This window comes from Lynx rufus, unplaced genomic scaffold (assembly GCF_022079265.1).
Source record: "Lynx rufus isolate CCGP_SWC_20201006 ecotype Redwood Valley unplaced genomic scaffold, mLynRuf1.p SCAF_9, whole genome shotgun sequence".
NCBI lineage: Eukaryota > Metazoa > Chordata > Mammalia > Carnivora > Felidae > Lynx > Lynx rufus.
The window spans coordinates 60,217,051-60,237,247 of record NW_025814897.1 but is presented as its reverse complement, the minus strand read 5'-3'; the positions used below and the strand labels follow the sequence as shown (position 1 = coordinate 60,237,247).

The 20,197-nt window shown below is 45.0% G+C and overlaps 1 protein-coding gene across 2 annotated transcripts in view; it reads right to left on the bottom strand.

Moving 5' to 3' along the window:
- STIM1 (stromal interaction molecule 1) overlaps positions 1–19,972 on the bottom strand; it is a 182,481-nt gene extending 162,509 nt beyond the window's left edge. For both annotated transcript variants that reach the window (XM_047072482.1, XM_047072483.1), the window contains exon 1: positions 19,208–19,972. In XM_047072482.1, the coding sequence (XP_046928438.1) occupies positions 19,208–19,346 (139 nt within the window). In that variant the 5' untranslated portion in view covers positions 19,347–19,972. The remainder of the gene's footprint in view (positions 1–19,207) is intronic.
- Positions 19,973–20,197: the final 225 nt, after the last annotated feature.

Here is a 20,197-nt window from a genome sequence, read left to right as displayed (position 1 = left end):
CCCAGGGAATGCCTTTTGTGAAGAAATAACACCAGTAACTCTCATCTTATGCATTAGGAAGATACGGTCACACCAAACGTCTGAAGCCACTGGCTACGCTTCCCCAAGAAGATGTGCTTTTACCCCTGTGCTTCCATCACACTTTGTAAATCAGGAAGGGAAAATCATCTTTCATAGAGCACTTACTAGAATTTCTACAAAATTTGTTAAATTTTTAAATTTTTTTTAATGTTTATTCATTTTTGAGAGAGAGAGAGAGAGCAGGAGCAGGGGAGGGGCAGAGAGAGAGGAAGAGAGAGAATCCCAAGCAGGCTCTGTGCTGTCAGCACAGAGCCAGATGCAGGGCTCGAACTCCCAAACCATCAGATCATGACATGAGCCAAAGTCAAGAGTCAGATGCTTAACCGACTGAGCCACCCACACTCCCCAAATTTTTCAATGTTTTTAATCCTCCCAATAGTCCTGTATGATAGCTAATCATCATCCCATTTTATAAATGAAGAAACTGAGCACCAGAAAGATCAGACAAGTTAATCAGGAAAGGGGCTGGTAAAGGGCAGAGCCCACATATGAACCTAGTCTGCCCGATTCCAAAATTGTCAAAATTCTTTCGACAATTACTTATTGAGAGCTTACTATGTGCCACGCACTAGTCTTGGGTGAATATACAGCAGTGTATAAGACAGGCGAGAACCCCTGTCTTTATAGAGATTTCATTCCTGAACAAAGCTGCCTCCATATTTAGCACACCACATATTTAATAAGCAGATAACAGATCTCTGTATTTCTTCCCCTCTGCCAGGCAGGACTTGACAGGTATGTATTAAAGGAATGAATGTGGTCTTTGCCCTCACCTCACAAGAATTCCTCTCAGAGGCTGCCCAAACAGCATTGTTATTTATTCATCAGTTCCACATCCTTCTTCACACCTATGGCTTAAACCAAAGGCTTAAACCAAAGGCTTCCTTATAGTGGTGGCAATGAGTTGACACGAGTAGAACTTCAGAGTTTACAAAACACTTTACGTACATTATCTTATTTAATCCTCATAAACTTAAACAAGATACATATTGTTCCCATTTCACAAACAGACATCAGAAAGTTTAGTTACTAGTTTCTTGGGTCCTTATACACAATTGAGAACTGTAGCTGAGCTAAAGCACAGTTCTCCCTGGTCCCGAGTGTGTTCTCCTCCCCTTCGCCTAAGAACATCTTATAATCTATTCTCAACACTGGAGAAAACAAAAGGATGTCATGTTACTATCTAGACCATTCTATTTGAATAAGCGATTTCAGGTTCCCCATATTATCAAAACAGAAGAGATAAAGAAAAACCATTGCATTTCATCCTATCATGGTATTTATTTTTGATTGTTACTAATACCTTGTTACTTTTCCCATTAAAGGTGTTTTAACTGTATTTTGTTATGTTCTAATTTGCCATTTATCCCCCAAAGGACCTTTGGTATGAAACACTAAGCATATATGCTATATGTATAGAAAAAGACCTGAAAATACTTTTATAATTTTTTCAAATTAGAGACATAATTCAACTTATGAAAATGCTTTTACAGGCTTGCCTGTTTCAGGAAAGACTTTAGCCTCTGAAGTGACACATACCATTAGGTAAAGGTTGCAGAAAGCAGAAGCCTCAAATGCAGGTTAATAACTGAGTATGTTCTTTGCAAAAATAACCCAACCCCATACCTCCATCCCCTACTCCCACCCCTCTCACAGCCAATAGGTATATTCCAGCAACTAAGGCCAGGCTGAGGGCTTTGTCATTCTGCTTACTCCAGGTAGCGTTGTTCTAACTTTATCCATTGCAAGGAAACTACAAGAAAGAAACAAACTCTAAAGCCAGATGCCAAAGAAAATTACCGAAGGGAACAGATGCCTGCACTCCGGGAACCCAAAAGACATCCTACGTAAAAGGCTCTGCCACATCTGGTAGAACATAGCACACTCTGAGCAAATCAAGAAGACTCAGACTCAGGCTTGGCCTGTTTCAGAGATCTAGCCAAGACTGCCCAAAACCTTTCCCTTTACCAGTTTGTCATAATGCCTAAAATTCTAACACTATAACTTCATTCAGTTCTCTAACAAACACATCCTGAGTGCTACCCCTTGCAGAAGTGGTAGTAGTCAAATGGGTAGGTGTGTGTGTGTGTGTGTGTGTGTGTGTGTGTGTGTGTCTGTATCCATGCCTCATGAATATTAGCCAGATTAGAGAGAGAGGCAGAAGGCTCTGGAAATGCAGGCCAAGAAAATAATTGTGACTACAGAAACTGAAGAAGTCTTTCTGGAGGTAGGAAATCAGCTCAGCGTGGAAGCATAGGAGGGTATAAAATCATATGTGCCTCTTTAGGAAGGTAACCAGTGGCTTTGGGAGAGACCTGGATTTGAATTCTGGTGCAGGTGCTTACAGGCTATAATGACAATCAGGCAAATTATTTTCCTTTCATGAGTATCTCTTCATCTGTAAAATGGACATGATGTACATTTCAAAAGACAGCTGTGTAAAACACTAGCTCCAACCTGGTGCATGGTGGGAACTAATAACTATCCTTTCTTTCTCCCTTTTTCTGGTTAGAACAGGAACACACATCAGGGAGGGATGCCCCAAGACAATGAAAATTACTTTCCAGCTAACAGAGCAAAGCCTTTTGGGGGTTAACAGAACAGAGAGTCAACCTGAAAGGACATCTCAGGAGTCAAGAGAGTAACAAATCCAAGCATACCCGGATCCAGGTCTCAGCCTATATCTCTCTCCACCACAAGACATGTGGCAACCCATTCTGGACAAACACCACATGGTTGTGCATCTAGTTAGATGAGGAAATGGAAACCCACTCCTCAGCTCCCCGCAAAGACAGCCCTGTGCCAACTTCTGGTACTAGTGCAAGGAAAGGATTGAGTCCAGCTGCCAACATTTTAATTAGTCCAACCTTAAAAGTCTATAACCACAGGAGATTAAAAGGAGCCCCCAGGGAAAGCCTCTGCCCTTCACCCGGTTCAGCCAATTAGATCTGCTCAAGTGCCCTAATTTCCAGCCCTGAATTCTTGGGGGAATCGGGCCTCACCAAGCTCTAACTCCTGGCTGAGTGTATAGGCACTCACTCAGCTCAGGAAGAGCAGTTGGGTGTGGGTTGTGAGAGAGGCAGTATCAAGTATGCCCTGAGGCCCTGACACCCTTCCAGCATCAGTAAACTAAGCCTTGCCTTCTTGCCAGGCTCCAATCCTCCACCCCAGTGTCCTACTGTGACTCATTCTCCCAGTAGCTATACCCTAGCTGATCCACACCCAAAAAGCTAGCAAAGGCTAGTTTTGATTCTCAGTTCTGGGGTAACCTCACCCCAGTCATGCTTGTATTTTAAAGGAGATTCTCCAAAATGGAAATGACTTCAAGACTCCAAAGAATTGAGCTACATGGTAAACCAGGAGGCAAATACGAAAACTGAGGCACGAAGGGGTAAAGTTCAAGTTAATGACAAGATGTTACACTTGAAAAACAACAAACTTTACGTTTCCCAAAGGCTCTGGCTCTTCTCCCTTGCAAGTTTTCCTGTTGTCACTGAGAGTGAAAAAGCAAGGTCATAAGGAAAAGTGAGAACCTAGGGGACATAGGGTAGTAAGGAGATGGGAATTATACAGATGACCAGACAATTCAAAGGAAAACTAATAATAAATTGCTCACATTTGTGTAAGACTTGTCACATTATTTCATAAGATCTGTACACATCAACCTTGTGAGATAGGGTCTATTAACCCCAAAATACCTGGTATGGGGAAACAGAGGCCTAGAATGGTCAAGAGTATCACAACCCATGTTAATTATGACTACTTAATTCCTAGTCTAGTGTTCTTTTTTTTTTTAAGTTGTATTTATTTATTTGGGGGGGGGGGCAGAGAGAGAGAATCCCAAGCTGACAGCGCTGAGCATGACGTGGGGCTTGAACCCACAAACTGTGAAATCATGACCTGAGCCAAAATTAAGAGTCAGATGTTCAACCAACAGAGCCACCTGGGTGCCCCTGGTGTTCTTTTTTATTAAAGTACATATTCCATAAAGAAAACTGTGGAGACTCAAGAGAACCAAGCTAGGAAGAGGGAAGAAAAAGAAATAAAGGTTCAAGGGAAATAAGTGAAAAGAAAATACTTTAAAACAAAGCTACAAAGGGGCACCTGAGTGGCTTAGTTGGTTAAGTGGCTGACTTCAGCTCAGGGCATGATCTCCCAGTTCGTGAGTTCGAGCCCCACATAGGGCTCTGTGCTAACAGCTCAGAGCCTGGAGCCTGCTTTGGATTCTCTGTCTCCCTCTCTCTCTCTGCCCCTCCCCTGCTCATGCTCTGTCTGTCTCTCTCTCTCTCTCAAAATTAAATAAACATTAAAAAAAAATTTTTTTTAAAGACAAAGCTACAAAACAAGAAGCAGCCATTTTATTAATCAGAAAATCTCACGTTCTCCCTCTACTCTCTCAGAGGGAGAGACATCAGACAAGATGGCCAGTTTCAGGCCCGCTTCCATGACAGAGAGCTTCATAACCACAGACCTGCTACCTGACAGTACACAAGCAGCTTACTCCCCCTTCTCAAGAGGACTCGGGAACATATAAACTAAACCAAAAAGATGACCACAAGAGGACTCCAAGCACTAGCTTTGAGCAGTAGCTACACCCTAGTACCTCTGTTCCCAGGGCTTACCCTGGTCTAGCAGGAGTCTCTCCCAAAGCATAGCCTAAAATTCAGCTATCACTCTGCCCCAACATCTTAAGCCAGCAGAAGCAGAAGGTTGGCAGAAGACCCTGGGGCAAAGTGGGTCGTATTCATCTTCTCTCAGACCAAGAACAGCTGATAGGATGTGATCACTCAGTGTTCTTTCAGTAATAAATTTATTTCCCACTAGAAAAGTGGAGATACAGGACTATAGAAAACTTGGCACGTTCCCAGACCAGAAAGCCCCAAATACAAGTGGGCAGCCTAGGACAGCCTAAAGTGAAAGAAGACCTTCCATGAAAAACTGTGAGTTTAAGTCTGCTCTTATTTGGCCAAAATACTCAATATATACATGGGCTCCACCCCAGCCATTATCCTGGAATAGTACCCTCACACAGCACTTAAGAGTTTTACTAAGTATCTTATCTTCCGTAGCTTCCATAAGGTAGAGATTAATATTCCTTTTTTTTTTTTGCAAATTTGGAAACTAAGGCTCAGAGAGAAAAGGGAAACTTTTCAAGATTTTATAAGCAGAAAATGGCAAAGCCTGGAGTTGAACCCAGATTTTTCTATCTCCAAGACTCTCTACTTTTCCTACAGTGAAAGCCCAGCTTTGTTAGGATGCTTAATAGCTAAAAAACAAGAAACTTAGGTTCTCAGACTCGGAATCCACCAAGGAGTCACTGTGTAACCTTAGGCAAATCATTTTATTTCTTTAGGCACCAGAGAGTTCATCTATAAAATGGACAGATCTGAAACAAGTGTGTAGAGAAAAGAAGTCTTTGGTTCCTGGAGTACTGTGAAGCGTAGCGCCTTGCCCAGCACTTGAAATAGAGTCAACTACCCCCGTCATCCATCACCCCCTAGCACTGACCCTCCTTCTGACTGCCATATATTTAATGATAATGGCACCACCAGGCTCCTCATTACCCACACTCAAAACATGGACATACCTCTGACTTTTCTCTTTCCTTCCCTCCCTCCCTCTAAACTGTAAGTCCTATTGATTCTACATCCACAATGCAGACCCTAATCCCTTCTCGTGAACAATTGCAAAGTCTCCTCTATCTGGGCTCCCTGCGTCCAACCTCACCCCTATCAGTACATTGTGTACACACTGTGAGATTAATCTTCCTGAAGCAAAGCTCAGGTCATGTCCTCCCTTGGTCAAAACCTGCAAGAACAACTTATTGACTACAAAGTGAAGTCTAAATTTTTTAGCCTGGCATTGAGGCCTTCCCTCATCTTTCCTCAATCTTTTATGCCTAATTTTATAGTACTCTCCTTCATAGATGCTACTCTCCAGCCAATCTGGACTAACTAATGTCCCCTAAAGACTACTTTTTTCTGGAGCACCTGGGTGGCTCAGTCGTTAAGCATCTGACTTCGGCTCAGGTCATGATCTCATGGTTTATGAGTCTGAGTCCCACCGAGCCCCACTTCAGGTGAACCCCACTCCTCTCTCTCTCTCTCTCTCTCTCTGCCCCTCCTGGGATTCTCTCTCCCTCACTCACCTGCACCCCCCCTTAAAAAAAAAAAAAAAACACTACTTTTTCCACTCCATGCCTTTACACATGGAATGCTTGCCTCAACCTACCTTATATTTCTGCCTAAAGTACCCAAAGAGTCACTAAGCTGCTCCCACCTCCACAAAGCTTCCTTTATCTCACTTTCCAAAAGGACCATCAGTATCATTCACAGGGCACTGAACCTGGATTACCTTGCACAATAAACTATAAAATGGGGGACCCATTGTGAGGATTAAACAAGATCCCGTACTTGAAAGTATATAGCCCAGTCCTAGTACAGAGTAGGTACTCAATAAATAGGAGCTCTTATTATAATAAGGAAAAGTATCAATGCATATCTTAACTTCCCTATTATACACAGTACTTCTACTGGCAGGAACTGTCATATACCATATGACATACATGTTAAATGTTGCCTGAAGAAGTAAAGAAGACTACAAAGATACAGACTTTGTCCCAAAGCTTATATCCAGAAGATCTCAACCATAATGCTAGTTTGGGAAGATACAGACTGAATACACACCACTCGGTAGCAGTATACTTCACCAGGGTGATATTCCCATTCAGGATTTATAAGTGAAATACACCCTCTCATTCCCTTCCTCACCTCCAAATTCCTAATCCCGTTTCTTCCAGGGCACTTAGATGACGGAACAAACTTATGCCACTAACCATCTGGGAAACTATACATTTGTAAATCCAAATGCACCTATCTCAATTCATATAGCAGTTTCTTCCCCTCCCCACAAGTTATTAAACTAAAATAGAAACATCATTGGCCTTTGGGTCAGATAAACCTAAATTCAAATCCTGGCTTAATAACCTTGGGAAAATCACTTAAATTCTCAGAGCTACAGTCTCCCTATCTACAAAATGAGAAAAATATTCACCTTTAAGTATTGTGCAGATGTAAAACACTTAGCCCAGAGCCCAGAACACAACAGGTGCTCAATGAATAGTAGCTATCATCATCATTCTTATCATTGAAGTTATTTGAGTTGTCTTAATTACATATTTATCTCTTCCGCAATATGAAGTATGAGTTCCAGTGAACTTTGCCCTTGTCAGCAAAAGTTACTTAAAACAAACCTCCACAAGCTTGGCTACCCGGCCAACACCCATGCTCACACACACACACACACACACACACACACACACACAGACTGCATTCTAACCTGTGTATGTATTCTACCTGAAGGGCACCCGTCACCCTGGCCACTACATTTTAGATGCTGGCTCTGGGAACTTGGCAAACATGGACACATTTGTTTTAACATACACTGTAGTGATGAGAGTTCTGAGAGCTTCCTGAGAGGCCTGAGATAACCCAGAGAGGCCGAGCAGGAGCAGAGCTACCAAATCACCCTGGAGAGAGAGAATCAGAAGCATATGAGATTTGGAAGCTTGCCTGCCTCCCTGCCCGTGAGATTTCTGATCATCACCTAGGCCAGAACTCCACACAACGCAGCCAGGAGCTCAGTGTATGTGGCTAACAGAGGCAAGGGACAGATGTGTCCTCACTGGGCCATGCTGGCAGCACAGCTGTCTCTTTTACACCTCTGCTTCCTCCACCAAGTGTCCCTAGAGGCCCTTCCCAAATGCCCTGAAGGAAAGCCGGTGTGATGTCTGCTCAGGCTGGAGTTCTCAGAGGCCCAGGGAACTCCAGAATCAGAGATAACATTTAAAAAGCCAGTCATCTTCACCAGACTATCCTACCTCCCTGCTATGCAACAAGCCCAGCAGGAAAGAAGTCTCCCTCCTCAATTCCACAAGCAGGCTAAGAAAAGCAATTAAAGTTATTCTGTTCATGTGGCTGCCTCAAGTTTGAACTGAGGTAAACCTACGTGGAACCAAAAGACAGGGACAGCAGGACCCCAGGAAGCCTTGTCCACAGGTCTCTTGTTGGCCCTGTCTGAGCGCAGCCCATATGCACTCCCCCCACAGCCAGCTGCTCAGGGTAGCCCCTGACGTGGCAAATAAAAACTGCTATCCACAGTCAAGGGCCAAACCATCTCCCAGAGTAACTAATAGCTGTCATTGAGCACAGCTTCAGTAGGTGCTCAATAAATAGGGATAAAGTACTAGTCTGCAAAGAAATAACGCTCACAGAACTCCTCAGAAAACCCACCATGTGAATTCTAGCCCTCATCCCAGAGCACTCTTGTCTAAACTTTTCACAGAAACTGATGTCAGTTTACTCAGAACTCTCCCTTCGTGCCTACTCAACCCAAGGATCAACTCATTGTTATCCATTCATTTATTCAACAAATGTCTATTGGACACGTACTCTCTGACCAGCACGGTGATAGATACTAAGGATAGGTACTACGGTCAACAAAATAGACATGGCTCTTGTCCTCAAGAGAGAGGAAAATATGCAAAACAAAACAAAACAAAAAAATCAAAAACAAAAAAAATGGCTTTAAAATCTATACAACCCTTTCGTATAAATTAACTCTCTTTTAACCTCATTTCTCAAGTAGTTTGGGTCACACAGCCAGTAAGGACTTAAGCCAGAGCCCAGTGCTCTTGCTTCTACATCAGGCTATCTCTTGCTTTAAGAGGCATGAGCAGGGTGTGAAGTGCACAGAGTACTGCAGATAGCAAGTGCTACCAGCTTGATCAGAGATGAGAAGGAACTCGTGGCTAGCACTAATGTCAAGGAACACTTCACAGAGGACTGAGAGGCTAGGTAGGAAGAAAGGAGGAGAGGGAGGGGCAGTCTGAGAAGAGAGTACAAGGGCAGAAGGGAAAGTGAAAGAGAGGCAGTAGAAGGTGTGTCCTGCAGACCAGGATAAAGGAAAAAGTGTGGCTGGGCCAAGAGACAGAGAGAGGAACAGAGGAAGACGAAGTAGGCAAAATGTCCTGGGGCCAGAACCCTAGGTCAGGAAGGAGACCACCACCCACAGAAGATCTTCAGAGCCTACACCATCTCTATTCCAAGCTCCCCAGCAGAAAACAAAAGTACAACGCTGATGGCTGGTTTGAGATTTTTCTTTGCGCGGCCTCTCATGAAATAAATCTGCTCCACTCTGACAAACATTACAGGGCCATAGCCATCTCTGCACAAGTCTGCTTGCCCCAGCAAGCTGCGCCAACATAGGCAAGATTTTGTCAAATTCTCAGTGCCCAAAGAGTGCCCTTGGCACTTTCCAGGTGGCCACAAGTAACCACACAAAGTTTTAGATACATTTACCCTGGCTGTGGAGGCCCCAAGTCCATACATTATGAAAGTAGCTGGGCCAAACAATGGTGAGACATGCACTAAAGCTCTCTGATGCTCCCCCTTCAGGGAGCCTGCTCTGTACATCCCAAGAGACAGAGATTTCTCTTGCTCTGAACTGAGATGCCAAGGGAGTGGTACAGAATGCAGATATTAGTCACCAAATGCCACAGGTATTACTGGCTCCTTTCCTTGCCTTATGTGAAAGCTCTCTAGCTGTACGGGGAAACTCCTCAGAAGCAGTGCTTGACATTGACTTTTGAATACTCCCAATTCTGCCCAGCCCAATTTCTGTAAACAAAATACAATATTGTGAACCACTTTCTGGTTTTCCTCTGTGTAGGTCTCAGACCTCTAACAATCCAAACTGGCTGCACTAGGGTAGGAAGACTCCACAACAGAGTAGAAACAGCACGTGAAGGAGAATCAGACATAATTAGATTCTAGCCTTGGCTACGACCTTTGGCAAGTTTATTCCTCTCATATGTAAAATGAGGAGTTGGGGAGAGATAGTCCTTAAAAGCCCTTCAGCTTTGACACAATAGGATGTTAAGTCCTGGCACCTAACACCAATGTCCTAAAAGGTCAGAGTGAGTTTTCCATCTGTCATTGTATAAGTCCCAATTCAATGCCACTTGTAAGTCTAGCTCTCTGAGGCCAAGCTGGGGCAGTAAAGGCTCCAAGGTCAGTAGATGTAAAATGGGCTTCAGAACTGAAGATATCAAACAAGGAGGTGGGAGGCAGGGCTAGAACCTAGGATAAAAAGCTACTTTAGGATTGGGCCTAAGGCATAGGAGGAATATAGAGGAAGGGGCCATGCCAACTCTACATGTCAAAGCAAAGAAGTTATGCGTGAACCAAGAAGACATAATATCAAAGGAAGTACAGAGAGACTCCACAAAACTCTAGGAGACAAGCAAAGGAAGTCGAAGAAAAGCTAAGAGGGCATAGCACCCAGAAGCCATTGTTCCCAAGATGATGGCCCTAGGGTGATACCACAGGCATCCTCTAAGATGGCCCCAGTGATCCCATCCTTCTGGTATTCATGCCCTTGTGCAGGCCCTTCACCTTGAGTATGGACTAGACTTACTGACTTGCTTCTAACAAATAGAATATGGCAGAAGCCATGAAACATCAACTGCAAGATTAGGCAGTAAGAAAACTGTCATTTCCATCTTCGTCACTCCCTCTTGGATCACTTGTCCTGGGGGAAACCAACTGCCACGTCATGAAGCAGCTCAATGGAAAGGTCCCTGTAGCAAGGGACCAAGGTCTGCAAACACGTAAATTAACTTGCAAATGCTCTCCCCCCAAATGAACCGTCAGCCGCAGCCCAACAATTTGATGCAACCTCATGAGAGACCTTAAGCCAGAGGCACCCAGCTAAGTGACACCCACATTCCGAACCCACAGAAACCATGAGATAATAAATGTTTACTATTTTAAGCCTCTAACTTTGGGGATAATTTGTTATGCACCATTACAGGTGGGGACCAGACCCATCTGGTCAGCCATTTCAAGTCTGCAGGTGGGGCTGGGGAAGTGGTTACACCCAATAAAAGGAAGGGGGTATGGGCCGGAAATAAAGTCAAATACCAGCATCCAGATTCTATCAACAGCTTCCCTCAGCCTAGAATAAACCCTGAATAAAAGACTAGTTTGGCCACACCCTGAGCCTATACGCATTTGATGGGTACACCTCAGGGTAAACAATGGATCTCCAGCAGGTTCAGGGTAGCGACTACCCTTAGAGAGGCGACACCATGAGTAGATACCTGGATTCTAACTGAGGCTTTTCAGTCCCCAACTATCCCTACTTACGTAGTACTTTAGAGTTTATGAAGCCTTTTCACTATAGAAGTCATCTCACTTGATCCTCACTAGAAATCTGTTCACTAAGGTTATTTATTCTCTTTCTACAAATGAAAAAACTAAGGCTGAAAGAGATGAGATGACCTGCCCTCCACTAGATCCACAGCTAGCAAGGAAAGGAGCTGGAATTCTAAAGTCCCCCTAAATCCAGATATTTATGTCTGATGGCTGTGGCCAACTCAGACCCTTCTGCAAAGCCGAGACAATCCTCTCACTCTACATCTAGGCTTCTATCCAGCCCCACCCACTCACTTGCCAACCCTCTCCTCCCCACTCCACATGGGTTCTTGTGGAGTTAGACAGTTTCCCAGCTACTCTTAACTGCATTCTCTTGTTAAGGACTGCAATGATAAGAGTCTGGTGCCTTTAAAATCCTACACAAAGTTCTTCCAGGTGAAATGAGGCTATTACTGGACCCAAACTGATCTAGATGATTTTTCCTAACAGAGACAAAGAGTGAGATATTCTAAAACAGTGAACTTTCTAAGTAAGTGAAGCTTATTTCTTCAATGTTAGCTAACCCTTTCCAAGGAAAATTTTTTCAACTTCTAACCAGCTTAGTGAACTACAGGAGAATCAGAATCAGAAAACAAATCCCCTTCAGTTTAGTTCTACAAACTTTATAAAACACAAAGTATACTACATGCCAAGCAACATGCTAGGAACTTGCTGTCCTAAGCCCCGAGGAGCTTATGGTATACTGAGGAAGGCAAGCACATACACAGAGGACTCCAACAGCATAGCATGGTTCTTAAGATTGTAGACTCCACCAGCTTCCACAGCAGTACTTTCTGATATATGACTAGACTATTCAAACACCCATGTTGATACAGCTATCACCAGACCACTTAGGCTAAAAGGGCTCTGAGTGTCAGATCAGTGAGGAACACATCAACAGGTATTATGTTCTGATGAAAGAAAGAAAGAAAGAAAGAAAGAAAGAAAGAAAGAAAGAAAGAAAACAGTAAAGGCTTAGAACACAGATCCCCAGAGTTATACTTCTGATCCTGTCAGAACTATATAGGACCAAGAACACAAGTTTCTCAGCTGTAAATTTGTCACCTTTAAAAAGGGCATAATAATAAAAACAGTCCTACCAACTTCCAAAGTTGAGGATAAAATAAAATAGATTATAAAGGAATGAACAGTTCTGAGCATGGATGAAAATATCAAGTACCCTGGGTGAGCAGCACCCCCAAAGATTGAGGAAAAGCCAAGAATGTGATGGTTTGAAAGGAAGAGAGAAATTAGGAGCCATTCAAACAGGCTCAGATTCCACTTTTTCCAACAAACTTTAAAATAGGTTTTAGGGCTAGGCACAATAAAAACAGAGATGAATAAAGGACAACCCCTCCTCCCTTCTTCCACAGAGCATACACTTGGGAGAGAGCAAACATATACAATGTGTTATGTGCTACATTAGAAATTTATACAAAGTGTCCTGGGGGTAATAAAGAAAGTTCTGTATTGTTATTACTTTATTTCTTAAACTGTGTCCTGGGCACATGGTATGTAATGTATTATTCTTTATAGTTTGTTATATATCTTAAATATTTCATATTTTTTAATGTTTATTTATTTTTGAGAGAGAGACAGACAAAGCGCAAGCAGGGGAGGGGCAAGGAGAGGGAGGGGATACAGGCTCCAGGCTTCAAGCTGTCAGCACAGAGCCCAACACAGGTCTTGAACCCACAAACCACGAGATCCTGACCTGAGCTGAAGTTGGATATTCAACCAACTGAGTCACCCAGGTGCCCCAAAATATTTCATATTTTTTATCAGCAGTAACCAGAGAGAGAGAGAGAGAGAGAGGAAGGAAGGAAGGAAGGAAGGAAGGAAGGAAGGAAGGAAGGAAGGAAGGGAGGGAAAGTTGTGTTGGAAGCCCAGTTTGGTGTCTTTCTATCTCCCTAGAAGTCTAACAGCCAGAGCTGCTGGGTTTCCTGGAGTATCATTTCCCATAAAGGGAAACGTACCACAGCATGCCCGTGAAGTCATTAAGCAACGTATCTCCAAGTTACTCAGCAGGAAATGAGGGGCCTCTTTGTGCTCAAAACCCAAGTCCTGTGGAGCCCTAGGAAACCATTCCCCTCAACAAGACCTTGTCCCTTCCTTGCCAGAGAACAGGCGTTCTTAACATGAAGGCCCCACATTCCTAAGGAGACCATGGACAGAATTCAGAGGGGACTGTGAATTTGGATGAGAAGGAAATTACATCTTTATTTCCAATATTCTTTTACTGAAAGTTAATATTTCCTTCTATTATATATTATGGGCAACCAACCACAGTATTACCAACAGGACCTATGATTTTGTCACCAAAAGAAATGATAGACACTTTCACATTACATTACACTGTTGTAGGCATCTCAAAATATTATTTACACTCATCATTATTTCAAAATTATGGTAGTTCTTAGCTCTGCCGCTAGATTACATCTGAGCGCAATCTTCTGTCTACAGGCCCTCATGCGAGGTAACTGGCCAAGTATGAAGCAACTCTGCCCAGTTATTGTTCAGCCAGCCGCCAAACAGTGAGACTCCATGTGCTCACCCTGGTGACCCAGACATCTACAATGCCCCCTTTCCTCCAGCCTTCCCCAAGTCAAGACCACTACTCCCTCCTCGTTCCCTTCTGCCTCTACCCAACTCTTCCTTCCAGGAAGCCCTCCCCAGCCACCTCAGCCTAGCCCAACCCACACACAGCTCTCTTAATCCTTAGCCTACAGTGTCTACACTGCCTGGATTTTTGCTTCATTAAGCCTGTGCTTTATGCTACATTTAATATTCTCTAAATAAATATTCCCACCCCTACCCCCCAGACTTAGACTTCTTTGGTAGCCCTGTCTCTTTTATAGTGCAAAGCAAGCAGTAAGCACTCGGTATGGGCTTGCAGATTGAATAACCAATTAAGTCAGGGTCCTTGACTCGATTGTCTTCATCTAGTTCCACCAGTAACCCACTGTGAAACTTTGGTTTGATGCTTCTCTGGATGTCAGTTTCCTCGTTTGTAAAAATAAGTGGGTTGAACTAACTGATGTTTCCACCTCTTAACTTCTGAATTAGGCAACCACTTTTTATCTCCCAAGATCTGAGAAAAAATTATGGGGGAAACCGAAATGCCTCCCCCAGCTCTCCCAGGCACTGTTAGTCACTTGCTCCTCTGGGCTTCCCACACTCTTTTGTGTGTATATACAATACCTCTATCACAGCATTTATCACAAGTTGTGAGAGAGTGTGTAACCTAAGGGCTGAGGTGAAGGCAGGGAGAAGAGTCAGGCTGCCTGGATTCAAATACTGGATCTACTTCCCACTCGCTGTATAACCTTGGGCAAGTTACTTAACCTCTCTATGATTCCATTTCCTCAAATATAAAACAGGGCTAATACTTAGCACAGCAGATCACGTAAGAAATAAATGAAACAAAGTGTTTGGAATGATGCCTGCCACACACTAAGAACTCACAAAGGCTAGTTGCTATTATTGCTGCTGTTATTAATGTCTTACTAGGCACTGAGTTGCTACTTCAGCTGGATCTCTGTCCTCCTCCTATTCTCCAAACAGCACTCTGCTTATGCTTTCTCTTGCAGCACCCACCACACAATATATTTATTTATGGATTTATTTCCTATTTCCCCACTAGACTGACTGTAAACTCCTTGAGGGCAGAGAACATGTCTGTTTTGTTCGTCCTTAAATTCCCACCACCAAACATAGTGTGTGGTCCAGAGAAGACACTCAAATATTTGTTGAATAAATAGCACACGACCTGCCACTGTTTGAGGTTTGCTAAATAAATTAACCTAGCTAAGAGGTGATTGTCAAAGCCAAGGTATGGATGCAGATGATGTCCTAGCTGCCCCAGGATTAATGTGACCCTCTCTCAGCCCCAATATTAGCCTCAGCCAAGTCCCACCCACCTGCTCTTGGCCCCAGTCCAGTTCCGGGAGCTACCCTCAGCTAAAATTAGCATAGCCACCAAGATGGCCAGGCCATTTATAGCCTCGGAGGCAGCAGCAACTAGCCGGGTGGGCAGGCAGAGTTCTGCCTTCCCACTACCATCAGGAATTGATTGAGAAACCAGCCTGCAGTCCACAAACTGCCTAGATGCCTATCCTGCAAGGCCCTGTTGTGGCTATAATGAGTCACACCACAGTTCCTGATCAGAGACCCTCAGTATCTCCAATACTGGCAGTCACAACCTGACTCACCTGGGATCCCCCCACAAACATTCTACAGAAAACATTTTGAGTTTCTGGAAGCAATGAGCCCAGAGTGTATGGGAAGTTCCAAGCATCAGTTCCAGGACAGCTTCAGAAATGCAGTCCCCAGGGTAGCACTCTGATGCACATATCTTTACTGAGAAAGTGACTTAGCACAGCTGGGTGTGCAGGCATCAGAGAGTCAGAGGTGACAAGAATGGCCTCCCTACTGTCCAATGAGAGAGCCTCATAGCAGAGCACCTGCCTTCACTGAAGGAATAGGACTTTCAGATAAACATATACATCCAACAAGAGAAAAAAATCCAATTCTCTGGCCCCTGCAAAAGATCTGGATCTCAGCTACAGTCACCAGGGCCTGCCTAAATAATTCACCAGGAAGAAAGTAACAGTCTCTCAGCCCTGCCTAGCACTCCTTTAACAAAGCAGAGCCAAAGAAGATGGAAGAAATCTAAAACTTGTCTAAAGACTGCACAGAACCAGTTTCTTCATCTATAAAATAGGGGATAATACCACCTGCCATGCATTCTAGTAGGCTATTATGAGACTTTTACAGGAAAAATAGCTGTGTAATTGTAAAATATAAACTGTAGAGAGCAAGGGACACTTGGCTGGCTCAGTCAGTAGACATATGACTCTTGATCTCGGACTCTTAGGTTCAAGTCCTACATTGGGTATATAGATTACTTAAAAATTAAAAAAATCTTGGGGTGCCTAGGTGGCTCAGTCGGTTAAGCATCCGACTTTGGCTCAGGTTACAATCTAACGGTCCATGGGTTCAAGCCTCACATTAGGCTCTGTGCTGACAGCTCAGAGCCTGGAGCCTGCTTCAGATTCTGTGTCTCCCTCTCTCTCAGCCCATCCCCGACTCATGCTATCTTTCCATCTCTCAAAAATGAATACACATTAAAAAAAATTTAATGAATAAGTTAATCAATTAAAATATATATATATATATATGTATATATATATATACATACATACATATATATATATAAATTTGGGGCACCTGGGTGGCTCAGTCAGTTAAGCATCCAACTCTTGATTTTGACTCAGGTCGTGATCTCAACGTTTGTAAGATTCAGCCCCACGTCAGGCTCTGCACTGACATCACAGAGCCTGCTTAGGATACTCTCTCTCCCCTTCTCTCTGACCCTCCCCCGCTCATTCTCACTCTCTCTCAAAATAAATAAATAAACATTCTAAAAAAATAAATAAAAATAAACTGTAGAGAACACATAAATTGACTAGGTATGCTGAATCTGATTAGAGAAATGGCAAGCTTACAGACAAGTAAAATTCCTGTGTTCTAAGAATACATGGGGGCTGGAAAAGCTAGGAGAGTGCCTGGCTGGATAGAAAGCTTCTCCTCAAATCCTTTAGCAGAGTCCTGTCTATGAACCACCTCTTTGCAAAAAAATGAGTCCCTGAGTCAAAGTCCCAGACAGGCCAGGCCCAAGGGGATAAACTCCTAGAACAATAGTGCTGGGTCCCCAGGCTCCCACAAACTATAACCATGCCCAGCACCTAGGGTATCTGTCTGAGACTTCCCTCCTTAGTATTCAGTATTATTGTGACAACAGAAACTAATTTATTTTTTTAATGTTTATTTATGTATTTTAAGTTTATTTATTTATTTTGAGAGAGAAGGAGAGAGAGAGAGAGAGAGAGAGAATCCCAGGCAGGTTCCATACCATTAGCACAAAACCCAACATGGGTCTCGATCTCAAGAACAATGAGATCATGACCTGAGCCAAAGTCGGACACTTAACCAACTGAGTCACCAGGCACCTCTATTGTTCATTAATTTTTGAGAGAGAGCGGGAGAGAAGCAGAGATAGAATCCCAAGCACGTTCTGTGCCATCAGTGCAGAGCCCAATACGGAGCTCAAACTCATGAACCACACAAGCATGACACAAGCCGCAATCCAGAGTTGGACACCCAACTGACTGAGCCACCCAGGCGCCCCTAACAGAAACTAATTTCTGAACTGAGAGGAACCAAACCAAACAAGAGGCCTAAGTGATATAATCAGCATAGCCAGTCCTCTAAGATATGTTGTAAAGAGGGCTGTCCCCCTAAGCCCAAGTCATGGGGTAGTTCTGAGGGATGCTAGAATGCCTCTTACTTTAGGCAGGTGTGATCACACACGTGCACATACACACAAATCTTGATAGCAAGCTAATGCCTAAAATTCAAAACTTTATCCCTTTAGCCTGTGTCTAAGATATAAAACACCCCCCCCAAAAAAAAAAACTCATTTTATGCCAGGCACTCATATTTTAGGGTGAGAAAAGGACCATTTTATCAGTTATAAACAGGAATGTCACTGAAACAGCAGAGATGCTCCAGTTTGATCTACATCTGCCTACTAGTCTTTCCCTTCATAAACCCAGCAAAAACCAAGCTTTGAGCTACATTTCAGGGGCCAAGGAGATAGCATATGGAGAAAGAGGTTTAATATGTGAGAAAGACCTATCTTCAAAATAACAGCCTAGGTGCTATGCTTGGACACAGGACAATCCTGACCTCAAATGGAACCCAGCCCTTCAGATATCTGGAATCACACTCACCCGAATCAAAGAAGTTAAAAAAGGGAGTTTTCCAACAAAGAATCTATCACCAAAGCCATCATCTGGATCCATCCATGAAACTTCCCAGCCACCATGACCTATGTTTCCTTTTCCTCCTTGTATCAATGGGTATCCATTGAGCAGTCCCCTCATTTAAGCTTGCCTATCTTCATCAAGAACTCAGCTATAAACCCTCCCCACTCTGCACCCCACTACTTTGGATAGATCACAATAACAGAGTGCGAGAAATGGGGAAAGAAAACGGAATTCCTTCTAAGCCTTGTGTAAAACAAATGAATTTTACAAAAGTACTCTTTCCTTCTGCAACAGAACACCAAAACTCCCGATATCTGACAAGTCTCCATGATTTGCATAAGGAAAAACAGATCAAACATGTTATAGAATCCCTACCCTGATCAGTCAGAAGAAACAGAATACATCAACAAGTGGTCCCAGAAATCATACCATACCTATGATAAGAAAAAGCCATTTAACTCCCTCGTGGTAAGTGGGATTCTAAGGAACTATGTGGATATTTCAAATGGGATAGCTAAAGACAGAAGATTACCTAAGGGAAGGGTGGGACTAAGTTTCCCACGCTTGTTGGAGCAGAAAGACACACCTCAACACCAAGCTATAGGGCAAGAGGGCTGGCCCAGCCCTGACTTTCCCTGCCCAACCCAAGTGGCCTCAACCTCCCCTGTGCTGCCAAGTGCTGAAACTGGCCAAGAGCAATAGACTTATCATCTGCCCAAACCATTCTTCCTGACAAGTAGTCCTGAGAAAGGGTCCTGGCTTGATAAACCGAAAGGCCAAGGTGCCCCAAAGGCCAGCCTCTTCTGGTTACCGACAAAAGACATCCTGGGGAGGGAGGAGGAAAGTTGTTCACGAGAGACAGAAACATTAGCCGTGGCTTCTGAACAGAAAGAACTCCTTGGGTTACTGAGAACAGACAGTGCCATGTGTGGGTCCTCCATCAACTTCATATGTAGAAACCTAAGGTTCCACCTGCCCACTCAGGCACCTCAGTTCTGAGTCAACGCCCCCAGCCCAGTCCAGCCCGTGGCAAGGCCTTACCTGCTGCAGTGGACTCCTCAGAACTAGCCCCTGAGCCGGTTCCTGTACCCTTCTCGCTGTGGCTATGGCTGAGGCTCTGGCCGTGATGCAGGAGGAGCCCCCAGAGGAGCCACAGGGCAACACGGGCGCACACATCCATGACTCTAGGTCTCAGTCAACATGCGCCTGATGTGGACACCTCGGGATCCCAGAGGCAAAGCCGGGAGCCCAGAAGTATAGCCGACAGTCCTGGAACCCCAGGCAAGATGCCCTCGAGGCGCCGCAGCTGTCCAGCCAGCCGCCGGCCTGCCTCCTCCGACAGCCAAAGGTCAAGTGCTCCAAGTTTGGGCGCGGGAGGAGGGCGGGTGCCTCCGGTCCAACAGTGGGTCCGCCGGAGCTGCGGCGGCCTGAGCCCCGGGTCTGCTCCGGCCGCTTCCGGAGAGTTTGGACAGGGTGGCTGCGGGGCCGCTGTCAGCTCCGCAGCGGGCTACACCTCTGCGGGAGGGGGGCGGACGGGCGGGATCTCCCGCGGACACCGGAGTGGGGGAGGGAGGGAAGGAAGGGGAAGAGGGGGGCACCTGGCCTCGCCCCGCCGAGTAGCCGCGAGCAGCACAGGCTGGGAGAGGGCGTGCAACTCGCAGGTCCCCGCGGGCGCGGGCGGCTCCGGGATCCCAGGCCTCCTAGGCCGAGGTCAGCGCCCCCGCCCAGTCCCGTGCCCAGGCGAGCGGCGGTGCCCAGGTTCAGCCGGCGGACGCGCACTCGCCAGGCCCGGGACAGCGGCTCCCCGGCAGGCTGGCGGGCGGCGCGGGGCGGGCCCGGGGCGGGCGGGGGCGTGCTCTCCTGCAGGCCCGCCCCGCGCCGCCCGGCCCCCAGCGAAGCCCGGCCCGCCCCAGCGCCGGGCTTATCCCGGAATAACCTGTTGGAAGCTGCTGCCGGGTGCCCCCAGCCCGCGGTTGGCTTCCCCAGACCCCGGCCCGCCCTAGTCTCTGCCAGGACACTCCTCCCGCACCA